Here is a 17,378-nt window from a genome sequence, read left to right on the forward strand (position 1 = left end):
GGGCTCGGCCACCTCGACTCCCAGAGGATCTGCTCAGGGACTGCTGCAGCCTGGATCCTCTCTGTCCCAGATAACCAACCCAGTCACTGGGATTGCTTTCTGGGAGAGCCCAGAATGTGGTGACTGGGGGACAAACCCAGTCAGCACATCCTGGTGAACACTCCAGCTCTGGAGCTACTGAGCAAGCAAAATCCAAGGACCTATTCTCACCTTTGTGCCTGGCCTGGATTGTCAGGATCTGAGGGGCAGACTCATGCTAGAACAGGCAGCAGGAGCAGGGATCAGAGCAATGCACTCATGTCTAAGGAGCTGAAGGAACTTCCAGGCTGCTGCTGTGCCCAAAAAATGTCTGCAGTGCCTGATTCCTACCAAAGGCAGCGAGGATATGCCAGAATGAGAGCTCCCCATCTCTAAAATTAAGGCCAGAGGGTATGAAGTCTATGCAGATGAAACTGAGCTTTTCTCAGCACGTCCCAGGGATTAGAGAGCTTTCTGCTCCGTGAGGTGCCACCACGTTGGTGTCTCAGCTGTGGCAGAGCGTGGCCTGTCCCCAGAGCCTGGGGCTGTCACGCTCTGGGTGCCAGCTCCAACCCCAGTGCTGGCTTTGGACTGCCCCTCACGGCCTGCCAGCCCCCATGTGAACACTGCAACACTCTCAAGCCACCCATTGTCATGGCTTTCCACTATTTTCTGGCTTTACTTCAGCGATTTTTAAAATTAGCAATGACAAAGATTAAATGAATATCATTACAGACAATACTAAAACAAATTAACAGAGAATAGCTCAAGTGAAAATGGTGCTTTATAACGTTATAAAGTTAATCAAGGAAATAAAACAAATTAGAATGAATTATAATGGAAATTATTTGCCATGTGGGAGGCATCAGAGCATGATCCCTCTTTCAGTCTGAGCCATTATATGTGCAGAAGGGCTTGCCAACCCCTAATTCTGTCTGCAGTTATGCAAGCTAAGTCAGGATAAATCAAATCTCCTGCTTTACAGCTTAAGCTGATCAAGATCATCCAAAGATCAGGAAGGAACTCCACCCCTCAGCCATGCCAGGAACTACACAGAGCTAACAGGACATCTTGCATGAGACAGGAAGGCACACACCTCTCTCCAGCACAGGCTGCAGCTGTCTGATCCAGCACAGGAAGCCACGTGGCTGCTACTCTCCTATAGTATTGGCCTTGCAGCTCAGAAACTGCTTTCCCATTTCCCTAAGCAAGGCACGGCAGGTTTCAGCAGGCAAGAGGCTCAAGGAGCTGTTCAGCAATGATCTGTGTCACTGGCCAGAAAACAAAGCAGGGTTTTCTGGAGAGATCACCATTTGTCCCCTCTTTATAACCACTGCTAGTCCAACACAGTGTCTGCTGGAACCTCAAAGGAAGGAAAAGCTGCTCTCCATTGACACAAAAATACATTTTTTTCCCCTCTGCAAAGCTAAATGTTTTTCTGGATGCTTGCTAAGAGCTAAGGAACTATATAAGGAGAGAAGTGCTAAATGAATGGTATCAGGAGGTGCTTCACCCAGATGGTGGTGGGGCACTGAATAGACTCTCCAGGGAATTGTCACTGGCCCCAAGGCTGCCAGAGCTCCAGGAGCATTTGGACAACACTCTCAGGGGCAGAGTGGTGTTGGGGTGTCCTGGCCAGAGCCATGAGTTGACTTGATGACACTGATGGGTCCCTTTCAACTCAGCCTATTCTGTGAATTAATTTGCAGGTGAGTGCAGGACCAGCCCAGGCCAAGGATTAAAACTTCAAATTGCTTGACCCTCTCTGAGCCTGCTGTTATGCAAAAAGCAAAACAGGTGCTATGGAAGAAAAGCTTGGCAGTTTCCAGGTGCCATGCAAAGCACAAGGTCTGGTTTTCTTCAAAACCTCAGCTAACAAATCTCTGTGAAGGACAGTGGAGACATCAGTTCTTTCCTGGCAGGGGGGTGGGGAGCGCTGTTTTCAGTTTCAAGGCAAGGTGGATTTGAAGACCTCACTTCTCTCCCTTGCCCAAAGCAGCTCTGCCACCCCTGACGCACATCAGCACTTTCTGCAGCATTATGCCTAAATGGGTTCTGATCACACAGGATACAGCTGGCATCTGAAACAGAGCATGGTGCAAGTACCAACTGTCCCCAGAGGCAGGCAGACATCACTGTCAATTTAGGGCCAGTTTATCCTCTACAGGATTCCTCTCCCAGCTCCTCAGGCCGCAGACTTATTTTCAGATGCAACCAGATTGGCAAGCACTACATCTCAGAGAGAGCCAGAGCTCAGTGACTCAGGAGAAGAGGCCTAGACCTCAGCTCTCAGAGCTGATATTTTAGATGCTCTCTACAACAAAAATCACTGAAGGGCATTTGGGTCATCCAGTGTCTGTCTCCATCTCATCTTTCTAAGTGCGTCTGCCCTCCTTCTCCCTGTGCTCTGTCTCCTGGCTGATCCCTGCTTTGCCCTGGTTCTCCACCCATCCCACTGGTTTTTATCTCACCTCTTTCAGGGTAGGACAGACTTCAAAGTGGAAGAGCCAAGAAAAGGAAAAGCCTTCAATTCCTACTGCCTTCCAGCAGTTCTTACATTTTTCATTTTTCCACTCATTTCCTTATCCCACTTCCGATCTCTTACTTCAACACAGCCTCCAAAGTGTGGTTTTAAGCAGGCCCCTCCCCCACCATCTCCTCAGCCCTCAGGGAAAGGATATGCCAGAACACATCCCTTCTTCCCTGAGCCAGTCCCTGCTCACAGCCTCCCTCCTCTAGCTGCACTGCTCCATGCTCCTCTGCTAGCTCCTGCTGTCCTCTAGCAATGGCAACAGACAACAAAAGGCCAGTGCTGTCAGGCAAAGAGAAGGCTGAGGCTCAGAGACAGAAGGCTCTTTTGGTTACTTATCTACTTCTGGCAACCAGCAGCACAGAGTACAACAGCTCTTATGTTAATCATATAATCTACAATGGCTTGGGTTGGAAGAGGTGTTAAAGATCATCTGGTTCCAAAGCCTGCCATGGGCAAAGACACCTTCCACTAGACCAGGGTGCTCCAAGCCCCATTCGTGTTTCCTCAGTCTTCCAGAAAGCACCAAGAGAAAAGATAGTGCTGCCACTGGTGACATATTCCTTGTCAAAAACAAGATGAAGGAAGGTTGTCCAGACACCGCCACATCCTGGGCAGAGCTGTTTGTGGAGCTGAAGCCATCAGCCACAGTGCTGAACAGCACAAACACTCGAGTTGACACCAACCAGGCTTCAAGATTTTGCAGCAGCAGCTCAAAAGACATTTCAAACCCAGCACTCATTCCAGGCTGCTACAGACACACAAACCAACTCTGTAATCAGGTCATGATCTTCCGAGGACCTTCTGGGCTAACTGGGTTTTAAGAATAATTAAGTGTTGCAGAATACACCAGGCTGTCCAGACTAATCTGGATTGCAGGTTGGGAACTAGCCAGTAGAGGCCAAATCATCCTGCCTTCTAAGTCATCTCAGGAGTATCTCCTTGGCCATCTTATCCCCGTGCGAGCCGTGACTCCATTATTCAACCTGACAGACTGCTGCAGAAACAAACGACATCCTTCAGCTGCACCACCAGTGACTGATTTATAGAGCAAACACATCACTGCCTTAACCCATTCAGGAAGCAAGGATGACTTCATCTTCATGACTGCTGGCCTGAGGACTGCCAGCAGCACCCACCAGCTCCAGAGAGGAATGAAAGACAAGAGCACGGGGAACTCACCTGTCTGAGCCATCCTTCATGTGGACTTTGGCATAAAGGACATCTGTCATGGCAGGGTCATCGTTCATGTACTCCACTCCTGCCACCTCCACCGTCAGGGGCTGGCCTCCAGTAATTTGGCTAAAACCCAAGAAATCCCGAATGTTAAAAAGCAAAACATCACACCAGCTCTTGAAATACAACACACAGTGCTCCTCATGCACATACCAAATATTTAGGTTTACTAAGGGAATGAGATTAGATACTCTTTTTGCCGTAGTGAGACACAAATTTAATGTTAAGTGGGACTTAAATGCTACACAGAGCCTATGGAGCAGTGAACTCCACTGAGGAGTTATTTTCTGTCCCCTATTTTTCTGCTTGTTTGCACTGAAAAAACCCAAACTCAAAGTCTCCCTAATTCCTAAAACCCAAAAGGCTACGGCTGCTATGGCCTTATCACCCCAAGTGGCAAAAGAACTTAAATTCATACATTTGGTGTTTCAGATACACATTAAGTCAACTTGTTGGTGTTCACTGGCCACCTCAACATGGAGATCTCCATCCACATGTCAGAAAACCCACCAGAAATAAATGGTTCAAGCTCTCATTCCAGAGAGGCTCCTGCTTCCCTGTGAGAAGACCAACCACAAAGTATCCAGCTCTCTGATTTTTGTTGGGAAAGGTACTTGATACAGAACACAGCGGAGTGCAACATCCAACCAGTAAACAGAGCTGGTTTAAAACCAGCTCCAGCCCTTCATGCAGGATATAATGTGTACTCCCACACCTGCAAACGCTCAGTAGAATGTATCTGCTTCCCAACACGCCGCCTCCTTGCCTTTCCCAGCAGAGTATCCCGGGGAGGCTGGCACCACAGCCAGCACTCCTTGTGAGTAAATGATGCCTCCTTTAACACCCAGAGCTCCTGGAAAGAACAGGGAGTATCTGGGCAGGCAGATGTAACAAACCTGAGTTAACAAGGAGAGTGTGACTTTGCTCTGACCTTGCTCACTTCTGTTCAGCTTTTGAGGTTCTCAGCAAAGATTCCCAAGTGAAATAAGCAGAGTGTGATTTCCCTTCCCAGTACGGTTACTGGGAGAGAACAGCACAAATGTACTATTATGGACATTATACTAAGAGCACTAAAGGTCACATACTCTAAAAAGGGTCAAAAAGGTCACAGCTACTTTCACTGGGCACTGCCTGCACTTCAGAAAAGGAAATGAAAGCTAATGAAGGTTTATGTAGGTGGAAGGGAGCCTAATTAATTTTCCAAGTATATTTACTTGGGTGTGGAAGGGGAAATAAACTAAAGGTTACCTTCAAGTGTTGATTCCCCTCCACTAAAGGAAATAAGGAGCAATGATTTTCTCGGCATCAGTTCAACCCACTTATGAGGAAGCTGGTGCTTTCCAAATATTGCATTCAGAGCCTCCCCCTGGAAACACTTGCATTTCTGTTCAACAGCTGAACTGGAGCCATCCTCTTAAAGGCAGAGGTATGAATTCTGGCCTTTCATTAATTCCCAGAGATATCAGCTGGCACATCGTGGCAAATTCTTCATGCACCGAAGCAGCAAATAAATGAATGTGAAGGATCCGTGCTCTGTGTGCAAAGGCTTTGCAGAAATAAACAAACAAACCACTTCCCCAGGCCATCTTCAATTACTAAGCTGACCAGAGATAAGCTAATTACGGTGTCACTGGAGCACATTTGCAGCTAAAGCACCAACATCTGGAGCTCGGTGTTAACAGGCAGCGAGGCAGCCGCGCTCTCAGAGCGGCATGGAGCGTTTCAGGCTGATTACTCACAAGGCTCCTGATGGCCTCCCTGCACACAGCTCCCCTCGTCCAGGAATGTGTGTCAAGGACACCTCAGCATCTGCTCTGAGGCAGGAGGGAAGTACCAGAGCCCACTGCAGGCAGTGTGCAAAGGTAAGGGAGCTCAGCCCTCCCTCTGCAGCAGGCAGGGGACAGCAGCAAAAACTGCTCGCACACAAAGAACGGGGATGCACACGAGGAAAGGAAGTGAGCAGAGCAGGTTTTCAGGGAATGCCAAGGCTCTTGAGCTGAGCTAGAGATGCCGTAAGGCTCTCTGTGGCTGCTCAGGGATTTCTACTGCCCCATTTGAAATATTTCAGACTTTTTCTAAATTTCTAGAGCTGAGAGAGACTACTGAGCTGCTCTTCTCTTTGCTGTTCCTTGACAAGACAGAGTGCTGCTTTCCCCTCTCTCAAGGCCTTGGTGATGACACCCCTTTCCCACCACTTACTCCACAAAGTCCTCTTTGCATCGCTGCAGGAGGTCACAGGCCTTCTGGATCTCTTGTTCGTTCAGGAGCACCAGCGTCCCAAGAGTCAAGTGAAGCTTTGCAGGGTTCTGGAACAGGCTGCTGCTGACCCCGTGATCCTACAAATCAATCCATCACACAGAGGTGTCTTACCTCATCCCACACACCCTGCTCCATCACAGGGATAAATACTACAGAAAACAGGTACCAAGTCACTGGCATCAATCCTTTTATCTCTGGTCAGGTTGGTAATGACTGGAAGTTGAAAATTTCTCAGGCTTTGTGAGGAAGCAAGTTCAGTCTGGCAGGTGAGGTGCAGTCCCACCACAACTCCCTGCCTGCTTTTCCATCAGAGCTGCTGAACAACAGCCTGGAAGATCATTACAGCAGGCTCTAACTTGGGACCCAGGACCTGCAACACTGACTTGTAGGAGGTTTTTTTGGGAGGGGACTTCCACAGCTGTCAACGCAGCACCTGCTACCAGCAATGAACTCAACACAAGCCAGCTCAGATTTAAAACTTAAGTCCATTTCTTGTGCAATAAAGCTGAGACCAGCTGTAGTGACAAGCTCTAAATGGTCTCTAAATCCTGTCTAAACACAGGTTGCACCTCACAACAGAAGCATAGCTAATACCAGCTCTGATAATTATATTTTTCTTCTTCCCATATGCCCTATAGTTTGCTGAGATGAATTAAGTTTAAATTCCTTTATAAGAAGCACTGCATGTTGTTGCTGGGGAGGAACTGTCTCCAGGTGGAGCAATGGTTGCATCCAGCTTTAAGAAACGTGCTATTCTGTTCTAGGATGCTTATAAAAATACCTCAGGGATGGTTAACACACCCATATTAAAACAATTATTTCCACTTAGTGGCCACTTCCCATCAGCGCATTAAATAACCTCCAATTTTAACTCCAGAAGAAGCCAGCCTGCCAGGCCATGGAAGCCTTTCTGCATCTGAAAAGAGTGCACTAGCTGAGAACAATAGCTTTGAAGTGTCTACTGTGCTCCAGAGTTTGAAATAAAACCTTTCAGACGTTTAAATGCTGCAGTATCTCAGTCCATCAAGAGTTTCATGCCCTACATCTCACTCAGCATTTTTCATGGCTAATGACCACATGCAGACCCTTCTTTACAGCACAGCTTATGGGCTGGACTAGGGACAAGGCAGGCTGCAAAACAGAGGCCAGGGGCTTGCTCCAGCAGCCATAGCCTGGCAATAAACAGGGACGGCCCCATCACACTTCTCCCTACCTTCCCCTCCCCGCAGTAAAAGCTTTGTGGCTTCCTTTAATTCATGCTGCTGTTCACATGCATGACAGGACATGATTTCTCTCCATCAGCCTTTTTTCTCCAGTGATACCTGCAGAGAATATTTGGCCCATCACAAAACAACAGCTTGGGTAACAGAAACTGGGAGAAGGTTTGATTTAACCTTGCCACAGACAACCAGCCGAGGTCACTCCCACAGAGTGCACAATGAGGTGCAGTAACGTAGCCCTTTGCAGGTCAGAAAGCCAAAGCCCTGCCCTCATTTTCTGCCCCAGCACAATGTGTGCTGTAAACATGACCCTGCCCCAAAAGCAGCATTTTCCCCTGAGGTTTTCAACACCTGAGTGTGGGCTGAGAGCTGACAAACAATGGCACGTCACCTCCATCAGCCACTCTACTGCTGCTGGGGAGTTTAGCAGGGAAGAGCAGAGCATAGCAAGCAGGCCAAGACCTAGATAATCCTCCTGGTTTACTCCCTAGTATTTCAGGCAGCTCCTCAAAACCCTGCTTACACTCCCCTACTCCTTCACAGGCCGGCAGGTCCCACTTCTCCCACACATAAAATAGATGCTGCGTCAGAGGTGGCTCTCCCTGGAACAGCCAACGCTCCTGTAGGTGTCTCAGCAGCCCTTCCTGGCTGGATACTGCTCACTAGGATGTAAAAAGGCTGGAACTCAATTATTCTAATCCCAGATCACGATGTGTGATCAGCAATCACTGAGTCACCTCAGGGGAACCTACCCTATCGTCTCTCCAAAAATTTACTGTTCAAACCTGGGTTCTTTAAGAATGTATTGAGAGGCAAGAAGAATAATCCCTTTATGCACTATCCATATGTGATGACTGTCCTTTTTAGGTTAAGCCTCTCCCTAACACTTCCCTGTCACGGTCAAAAAAACTCAACTCGTTTCCACTCGGACATTTTTTATCCCTCCTGCTACTATAGACTTCTACCTCTGCTCTCCTTCTTTAGAAGGAACTTAAGAAAGAGTTTTATCTGGGCTCTCCAACTCTTTGCAAAGTCAAAGCACATTGTCCCTCCAAATCTGAGACCCTGTAGTAAGGAAACCATAAACCTCTACACATTTCAGCTCTTCTACATGACAAGGCAAAGGATCAAGCTCCTTAGCCCTTTTGCCCTAGCTGTGTCCCCTATACTGTTTTAGGAGCTCCCAATGTTTGCAGACAGCTTTATGTTTTTCAGGTTTTTTTCCTTAAGAGCAGGATACTGCATGTTAGCTATATATGCCCTCTGCCACCCTGATCCACAAACAAAGGAGAGAGCCAGGAAAACAGCATTTGCACAGGACTGACTGAAGAGCTACGGGCTCAGAAAACCCTCCCACTTTCTGTCCCTTCCACTCTGAGTTACAATACCTCATTAGCAATGTTTGATATTTACAGGTTGCCATATATTACAGCAATCATGTTTCCTTTCCCTGCTACATCTGCAGCCTGTTCAGCCTGCAAACGCTGCATTTGCACTGCTCTCAAAGGCCCAACTGTGATTTTTCACAGAAATGTTACTGCGAAGTCTCTTCCCTTTTCCACCTGCATGCTCAGACAGACGTCTCAGCTCTCCTCATTCTGACACCTACATGACAGTGAGAGGAGACTTCCAAGGTCATCCAGTCGCCTGGACCTCCCCCTGCACCACACCAGTGATGAGCCTGTCCAGGTGAGCACCTCCCTGTATTTAGATTAAATTAATCTCAAAGAGCCTCCCTTCAGCCCTGCTTCATTTGCCTGGCAGCCCTGACTGCACAGCATGAACACCTGAAGTGTTCTGTATTTCAGCACAAGGTTTATCTTCTAAAAGCTTTTAAAGACACACTCACAAAAAACTTAGAAAGCATATACCCACCGACATAATGCTATAAAATATAAATGAATGGTTGTCATGGTAACTGCTTGAGAGAGAAACAGAGTCCCTCACAAATGCTCAATGGCCAGAAGAGATCCTCACACACACAACATACGTACACACACAAACCTGGTCCTTTCCCTTCCTTACCACTATTACCCCCATTCAAAGGCTGAAGTTTACCCAATTCTGCGATGTTTTGCAGCAGGCAGAGGAACGCCCTGCTTCTGTCACTGAAACCTATTCAGATTTCCTCAAGTATTCCGAGAAATCCCATTGCTTTGGACAAATCTATAAGCTCTTTTATTGCTCTGCGAGGAACAGTTTTGAATTACTGTTTTTCATTACTGATGTGCTTTCTAGCAGACCCTGCTGTGAGATAAAGTGGTATTAGAGTGGCATTACCGACTGGAGGAGTGATTGAGAGACGCACGGGGCTGCGCTGTACTGCTCCAACTAACAGGAAGCAATAAATACATCTAGAAACCCTTTGGCTAATACCAGGAGAAGGAAGGGCAGAAAAATAAAGCACTGTATATTCCTAGGCTACACATATGCAACCCCTTGAATACCTGTCACTAAGTACTACATTTCAAACTGAAAATTGGAACTCTAGAGCTGATGTAAGCGGTGCCAGGAACATTTCAGACCCTTACAGGACTTGGAGCTGGCCAGACACAGAGCAGAAACAGCAAGACAGACAGAAGGTCACGCAGGAGGAGGAAAGATGAACGTGGCCAGTACCTGGTCCCAGCAATTCTCTGACCAAGCCTGGATTACTGCAGTTTTCTGAGACAAGGAGCATGTTTGCAGATGTTCCCAGGCAGCTCCTTCCATATGTGACTGACAACACTTGGGGAATGCACAAAGTCTGTGAACACTTTCAAAGAGGATGGCAGACAACCCCACCTTCCCCCAGAGATGCAAACTGACATTTAAGAGTGAGCAAGAGAGAAACAATGTCACAGATCAGGAGGGGTTTGGAGAGCAAGTACCATCACCAGTGGAGGCTGGGCCAATGGACGGCTGCAGAGATACAACCCACCCAGGAAGCACGGAAAATGAGTGCTCTGCAGGGAGAAGGGCTGGTCCTGTGCAAGTCTGTTGTGCTGCAGGATTAAAAACACTGGAGGAGAGCACAAACAACAGCACTGCCTGCAAAAATGGATAAAACACACATCTTAGAAATGTGTCACTGAAAGGACTTAGAAAGGTCCTTAGAAGATTCATCCAACACCAGGACAGCCTGGAAGCCAGAAGAGGTATGGGACAGACTGTGGTTACTGCAGCAGGCAAGGCCATAGGGAGGGACAGCAGAGATCCATGGGACCTGCTGGCAGACAGTTGGAGGAGGAAGAGGAGGAGAAGGATCAAATAAACGGAGGCCAGGGTGCCAAGTCTTCAGGCAGAGCAGGGGCAGAGCTCCAGGAAGGCCAAGTGAAAGGACTGTAGCAGCCATCAGCACAGGTAGAAGGGGATAAAGGGCAAGAGAAACCCCACGATAAAAGCAGCAGCCTCAACCCAGAGCCAATGGCACAAGCAGCCTCTACAGAGCCCTGTGCAGGCCACCAGCCCCTCAAAGAGCTGCTTCTCTCACTGAACCTTTGGTGTGGCCCACACAAAGACTGGAACTAGAAACCAACAGAGGGAGCCAGGCTATCACTGATGCCAGCTCCAGGTCCCAACTCTATATCCAGCCAACACCTTCCCAGGCTAATGTTTCCATCCCCCTGCCTGCAGGGCATTCCTTTAATCAAGGTGAGCTTTAATAAAGGTAGTGCTGCTGGCTAATGAGGAGAGATCATCCTTCTAGCCCGAGGGAAAGGTTCTCCTGGCATTGCACTGGCTAATCCCTGGATCTGTTGGCCAATTTCAGTTGTATTTAATGTCAGATGATAGAAAGCTCCTAAGATGTCATGGAATTAGGCAGCTGGGGGGAGAATAGGGACTTAAATCCTGACTACCAGGAAAGACAAGACTGCAAAGACAGCTCAGATCTGCTCTTGGAGATGAAACAGCTGACATACAAAGGAGCATGAGAACTTGAGCAAGAACTCATATCTCCCCAGATATCAGATAATTCACACCCATGGCATGAAGACACAGGAAACTAAACTTCTTAAGCTGTGCTATCTGCAAGATTGTATTTTCCCCTTAGCAAGGCACATGATGGACATGAAAGTAGAGAGTAATAGCACATGGAGCCCTGCAGTGTGTCTGCAATGCAACCTGCAGCAGCCACAGAGAGACCTCTCTCCCACCTAGAGATGTCCTCCAGCAGACACAGAGGACAGGGCCATTTAATAACACCATTCCCTCCCCTCGGCCCAACCTTGTGCACTGACACATCACTTCTGTCAGACCAGAAGCACACTAAAATAAACCAGGGAATGCACAGCTTTCCCTTCATTTTCTTCCTCATTTCCCTAACTATTTCCTGCTCCTCCCAACACAAGATCTGAAGGCAAGTAGGAGTGCTGTCAGCACAAAGTTTCCTGGGGAAGAAGGGAAGTGATGAGATTTGCAGGATGGCATGTGCTACCAAGTCATTTCTCACTCAGCTCTGGCAACCACACGCATCTTCCTTCACTGTCAGGAGCCAAAAGAAAAGTGAAACAGAAGCAGAAACAGATTTGTGAATTCCTACCTGGTTTCATGGTTATGTAAAAAATCATATAAAATGTAGACGGGTCCACTACATTATTTAGTGACTTTCCTACGAAAAACAAAAACTCCAACTCTCTTTTAAAACTTAAATATCCCCCCATCTAAAAAAAATCTCTATTAACAATTCACTAAGTAAACCACTCCACTTTTCAGAAAATTTCACAACAGCACTTGTTGGGAAAGATGGGACAGGAAGGGCTTGCGGATGTGATTGCCTGGTAAGAAATACTGTAGATGTAAAACCTGTGAGTGAAATAGAAATGAAAGCCAGCTTTAAAATGTAGGCATGGCAGGAAGGAAGACAGTGATTAGCTAAAGATGGGTTGAGGGATAGAAAACAAAAGGACCCAAGGATGTAGCCTCTCTCCACCCTGCCAATGCATCAGGGAAAAAGTAGATAAGAAAAGTGGTCTTTAGAGTTTAGAATACAGGATGATATGGTAATATATTAGTTCTCATAGGCTGCATGCAAAGTTTGTAGGCTTTGTATCCTGCGTCAGTTGGTCATTGTAAATTAGAATATTCAACACAAAAGGAGATATAATGTATTGTAATAAGGTCCTCACTCTCTGACCCCTGAACTCTTCTTACCTCTCTTACCCCTCTTAGCTCTCTTAGCTATTTTACCTCCCTTACCTCATACCCTCTCTCTCTCCCCCTCTCTTTGGGACCTCTCCTCAGCCAAGGCTGGTGGCTGCAAGCAGGCCCTCTTTATCCACAACCCTTGCAATAAAACCACGTGTTTCTAGAATATTTCAGGTCTGCAGAGTTCCTTGTCCCTGCCGTCCACGGATGCTCCTACAAGCACTCAACAAATTCACAGCAGACCCACTAACTTAAGTAAAAGGCCTGTTGAAAATGCATTCCTAGGAAACAGAATAGAATAAGGTCTTCAAGGAAAATGCCAAAGACCTGTGTCAATAAATGAAACAGCACTCTGCACTCTAATCCTCACATGCATCCCTACCTTTGAGCACTTCTCCAGCACCTGCTCCTTGAACTGCAGGAAGTTCTCCTGGATGTCAGGCTGGTTGAGGGCAAAGGAGAGGAAGTGTGTGAAGGGCTGCTTCCTGCGGAAGCTGTCCAGGAGCACGTCAATCCGCGTCCGGGCAGAGATGACACCGCTCCGCTGCTGCCCCGTGATCACTGCAGGGAAACACAGCAACACCCCTCTGCTTTCCTGAAGCTCCCTGCTTTTAGTCCCAGCCTCTCGAGGAAGCAGCAGGAATCAAAACCTCAAACCATGTGCTGAAAAACCTGCCAGACCCCCTGCTTGACTTAAAGTGCCTGACATGGCTGTGTTTCCCTCATCAAAGACAGGATGATGCCATCAAAAGCATCCCTCTGCTGTCCAGAAAATCAGCTCTGAGGACCTAAAAAGCACTAACTGAGAGCCCATCAATTCAGGGGCCCTTCAGATTTCTAGAGCATTATTTCAGTTTTCATATAGGCAGTCACTGAAAATGCCAAGGAAATCTATGAAGGATCTGTGTCATTTGTGCGTGCACTTCAAGGGACCAAACAGAGAACACCTGAGCTCGAAAGGAAAGAACAGCAAGGAGCAAAATTTCCTTGGCTTCCTATTATTCTGTGTTTTCAGTTCTCTCCACCTGCCTAACAGTCCTTCACAGTTCTCGGGAAGAAGTCAAGACCCACTCCTTGAGAAGCACCACCACTGCAGCTTCACAGTAGGATCCTCCCAGCACTGTTCCTCCCAGCTCTGTCACAAACATCCCTGCACACTGTGCCATTAATCTCTGGAGCATGCCCTAAGGAACCTTCCAAATACCCACTCTGGCAGAACTCACATGGGTCAGCCCTGATGAGCAAGGTCTCCTCTCTTTCTAAATCCCTGGAAGTGATGAGAGGGAACATATGGTACAAGAAGCCCTGTTCCCACTGTTGGGATCTAGTGACAGCACCAGCAAGTCAAGAATGTCATCTCAACCCTTCTCGTATTAAAGCATGTGCAGATGTTTATTTTGCACACAGATAAACAAGGTATTTCTCTGAATGCTTAAGTCAGTTTCCTATTGTTGGGATACTATTTAAAAAGCAAAACAAAACAAAACAAAACAAAAAACCAAAAAAAAAACAAAACAAAACAAAACAAAACAAAAAAAAAAAAAAAAAAAAAAAAAAAAAAAAAAAAACCCCACAATGGATTCAGGACCCAAGTTTTCAAGCCAGTTGTTTAACGTCCAGAAGTGACTTTCTCAAAAAACAAAACAAAACAAAACAAAACAAAAAAAAAAAAAACCAACCCAAAAAAACCCACCAACCACCACGTGATACTGTTTTATAAGGATTTATAGACAATAAAAATAAACTCAGGAGAAAAGTGAAGTGACTTTCCCAGGACCAAAAAGTGAGTCAGAGCTGTGTTATAAGTAGGAATTAAAGGGAAAACACCTCCTATACCCCCTCCCTGCTTACATTGTGCTTGTGCAAGAGCACATAAAAGCATACCTGTTTTATGTGTATTCTACTCACCAATTTCTCCTTCCACTCCAGGCTTGGGAATGCTGATGGAGGTTCGAGTCTCTGTTTCTAGCCTCTTCTTGGTTTCCCCTTTCTTCCCAATGATGTACCTGGAGGCAGAAAGTGCAAGAGCTTCCCTCACACAGTGACACTGAGCCACTCCCTATCATGTGTGCCCAGACCTGGAACCCCTGTGCTGGAGGGATGCACACACCCAGCTCCATGCGCAGGACCACATCCAGGCACAGAGGTGATTCCCAGGATTCACACGTGTCCACCCTGGGACAATGTTGAGCTATGGCTCACAAAACTAAGTTCGTAGGCCCACAACAGCTCTGCCCACCACATCCTGCCCCAGTCCCTCCATCAGCTGGGCTATCTCTTTTCCCATTATCCCAGCTGAGGAAGAAATAAGGGCTCTTTTTCTGTTTTTGCTTTGCTCAAGGTAGTCATTTGCCAGCATCCAAATACACAACGGACCCCTTTTCCTTCTCTGTATTTCAGCAAAACTAGTCAACTAATAAAACTGCCAAAAATAACTAGATAAAACTTCGAACACTAAGTTCCTGAATCTTGAGAGATTCTGGATTATTGACTCCAGTCCCAGTAAACAAGGGATTGAAGTCAATAGCCAATTCCAGTCATGTGTGCTTCCTCTGAAAGCTTCCACAAACTCCCCCTGCCAGGCTGCTCACTCCAGTTCTTCCTCCCTTTCCTTCTCCCACCCTCCCTGATGCTTTTATCTTCAAAGGAAGAGAGATGCTCAAAGACTCTCCTGTCAGCCAGCAAGCACCACCTGCTGTCCCTACCACGGGGACAGTGAGGAGTCAAGCAAGGCCCAACTGCACTACAAAGGAAATGCCAATTTCCCCTTCCCCAACACTCAGACCCAGAGCACATTCCAGAGACCCAGCGCTCACCCCAACCTCAAAAAACAAATATTCCGTGCCCAACTTCTTCCCCAGCTGGCGGCAAATCAAATAAACCAAAGCACAAGGCTCACTTGTACAAGGGGCTGGGAACCTCCACCCGGCACTGGAAGCCTCGCTCAGTCTCCTCCACCACAAAGGCATCACAGGGTTCGTCCGTGCAGTCACCGGGGCCTGCCAGGAAAACCACATCAGACCTGCACGACCCCTGCCAAGGCTGGCAATGCTTTATGCAGGACAACAGTCTCCTCCCAGCCTTCTTTCAAGGTTAAATGAAGGAAGGAATGGGCTCCTCTCCTCTGTGGGTAACTGCTTTTTATTTATCACCTCACTACCAGCTCTGGAACACTGCTTCTGGCTGGGAGGTGCAGGATGCAGGTAGTTACAGCCCAGTTTTTTTCTCAGCTGGAATTTGTGCAATTCCCACACAGTGGGAATGGTCTCTTCTGGCAGCCAATTCAGAAATTTAAGGTTGCAAAAGAACACAGATAAGAGGTGAGGATACTTTTGGTCCAAGGGTTCAAGCCCGCGATTTAGAAACGGCCTCAGAGGGACAGACGCACCTTTGGTCCACAGGCTGTTTGGTCATGCACGGATCACACAGAACATCCTGAAAGAAGCTTCCTATCCCTTTTCCAACACAAACAGGGATGACTTTGGATGGAAAGCACCTTGTTAAAGCTTAGTGCAGTCCACTGAATGGCAAGGTGGGAGAAGAAACAGGACACAACTGCCATGCTCCCACCTGAAAAGTAACACTGGAGCTTTTCTGTGCCCACAAGAACTCACACACTACTAAGCAAACATACAGACATAAAGACAAAGTAAAGCACACCAGGACAGGAAGAATTTTGCCCCCAACACAGGTAACACCTTCCAAGCACTGTAGGAGGCCAGTTTTAAAGACATAAACATAGCAAGGATGGAAGGTCTTTAGCAAGCAGGTTCCATATCGGCCATATCTGCAAATAATAATGGCAAGGAAAAGAAAGAATCCTAGGAAAAACAGATCTACAGAGCTAATCTGGCTTTCCCTTTTCCTGGAGATCTTCCACAGCCAGCAAGCAAACCAAACAGCTGGCAGCACAGTCAGCCAACGCAAAGCCTTTTTCTCCCTCTTGAGCCCCTCAATTTGCCACATGGGCAGATCTCTGTGCTAACAAAGGCACCAGAGATGACACTGAGAGCTCCCCAGGCCCCCAGTGTCGATGTTTACACCTCCTGAGCATCACTCCTCACCTGCATAGAAGTCCTCCTCCTCCTCACGTGGGAAGGCGTGCTCCTGGATGAGATTTTTCCGGTACACTCGCCCCCCGATCCTTATCAAGGGGGGCCGCAGCACGTCCATCCTGCTCCTCCTGCTACTGCAGCAACACAGACAGCTCTGATAACTCAGGCCAGGGAAAAGCTGATTTCACTGTTTCCTTGCCCACTGGGTCAGGAGGGACCTTAAAGCCCAGCTCACTCCAGCCCCCTGCCATAGGCAGGGACACGTCCTACTATCTCAGGTGGCTCTGATGGGGCAGCCACAGCTCCTGTGGGCAGTCTGTGCCAGGGCCTCACCTCCTTCACAGGAGAGCAACTCCTTTCTAATATTCAGTCTCAACCTCCCCTCCTGGAGCTAAAAGCTCCTCCATGTAGAGTCTTCAGAAAGGCAACACCTTCTCAAACCTTACATGTCTCAGCCAAAGAATAATTCTGTGAGAAGTCACAGGTAGGTAAAGCACAAGGAAATAAGCAGAGTAAGGTATGTAACTCAAACTCACAGGCTTCACCTAAAACTGACTGTAACCTCAGTCAATGTGATATTATGTTTCTTTGGGCTCTAGCTAAAAACATTTAGAATGGAGAACATTTAATCGTGCTAAAACAAAGAGCTGGCAGTGTTCTGTCAGAGACTTCACATCTTCAGCACTTGAGTTTCTACGTTCACTGACATGGATAATTTAATACTGGTTGTCTCAATTTTAAACCAGAATCTGTTACTCAGAAAACATCGTTTCCACCAAAATAATTCATCTTTGTCAGAAGGTTCACCTGTCCACTGCAATAGAACAGGAAAAATTAAGAGCTTGCCTCGGAAGCAACTAGCATTTATTACAGAGTGACATCGGGTTGAGAAGGTTGACGCTTCTCCCCTCAGTTCGAGCCCCACCTTCTGAA

General features: G+C 47.3%; 1 protein-coding gene across 3 annotated transcripts in view; it reads right to left on the reverse strand.

The window, feature by feature from the left end:
- ASCC1 (activating signal cointegrator 1 complex subunit 1) overlaps positions 1–17,378 on the reverse strand; it is a 35,626-nt gene that overhangs the window by 17,448 nt on the left and 800 nt on the right. For 2 of the 3 annotated variants that reach the window (XM_083866358.1, XM_083866360.1), the window contains exons 2-7: positions 16,455–16,579; positions 15,290–15,389; positions 14,299–14,396; positions 12,773–12,951; positions 5,984–6,120; positions 3,731–3,850 (exon numbers count right to left, since the gene is read on the reverse strand). In XM_083866358.1, the coding sequence (XP_083722484.1) occupies positions 3,731–3,850; positions 5,984–6,120; positions 12,773–12,951; positions 14,299–14,396; positions 15,290–15,389; positions 16,455–16,563 (743 nt within the window). In that variant the 5' untranslated portion in view covers positions 16,564–16,579. The remainder of the gene's footprint in view (positions 1–3,730; positions 3,851–5,983; positions 6,121–12,772; positions 12,952–14,298; positions 14,397–15,289; positions 15,390–16,454; positions 16,580–17,378) is intronic. The other variant, XM_083866359.1, reaches the window with a different exon arrangement.

The sequence above is a fragment of the Zosterops lateralis genome (genome assembly GCF_965231275.1).
Source record: "Zosterops lateralis genome assembly, chromosome: 8".
NCBI classification, from domain to species: domain Eukaryota; kingdom Metazoa; phylum Chordata; class Aves; order Passeriformes; family Zosteropidae; genus Zosterops; species Zosterops lateralis.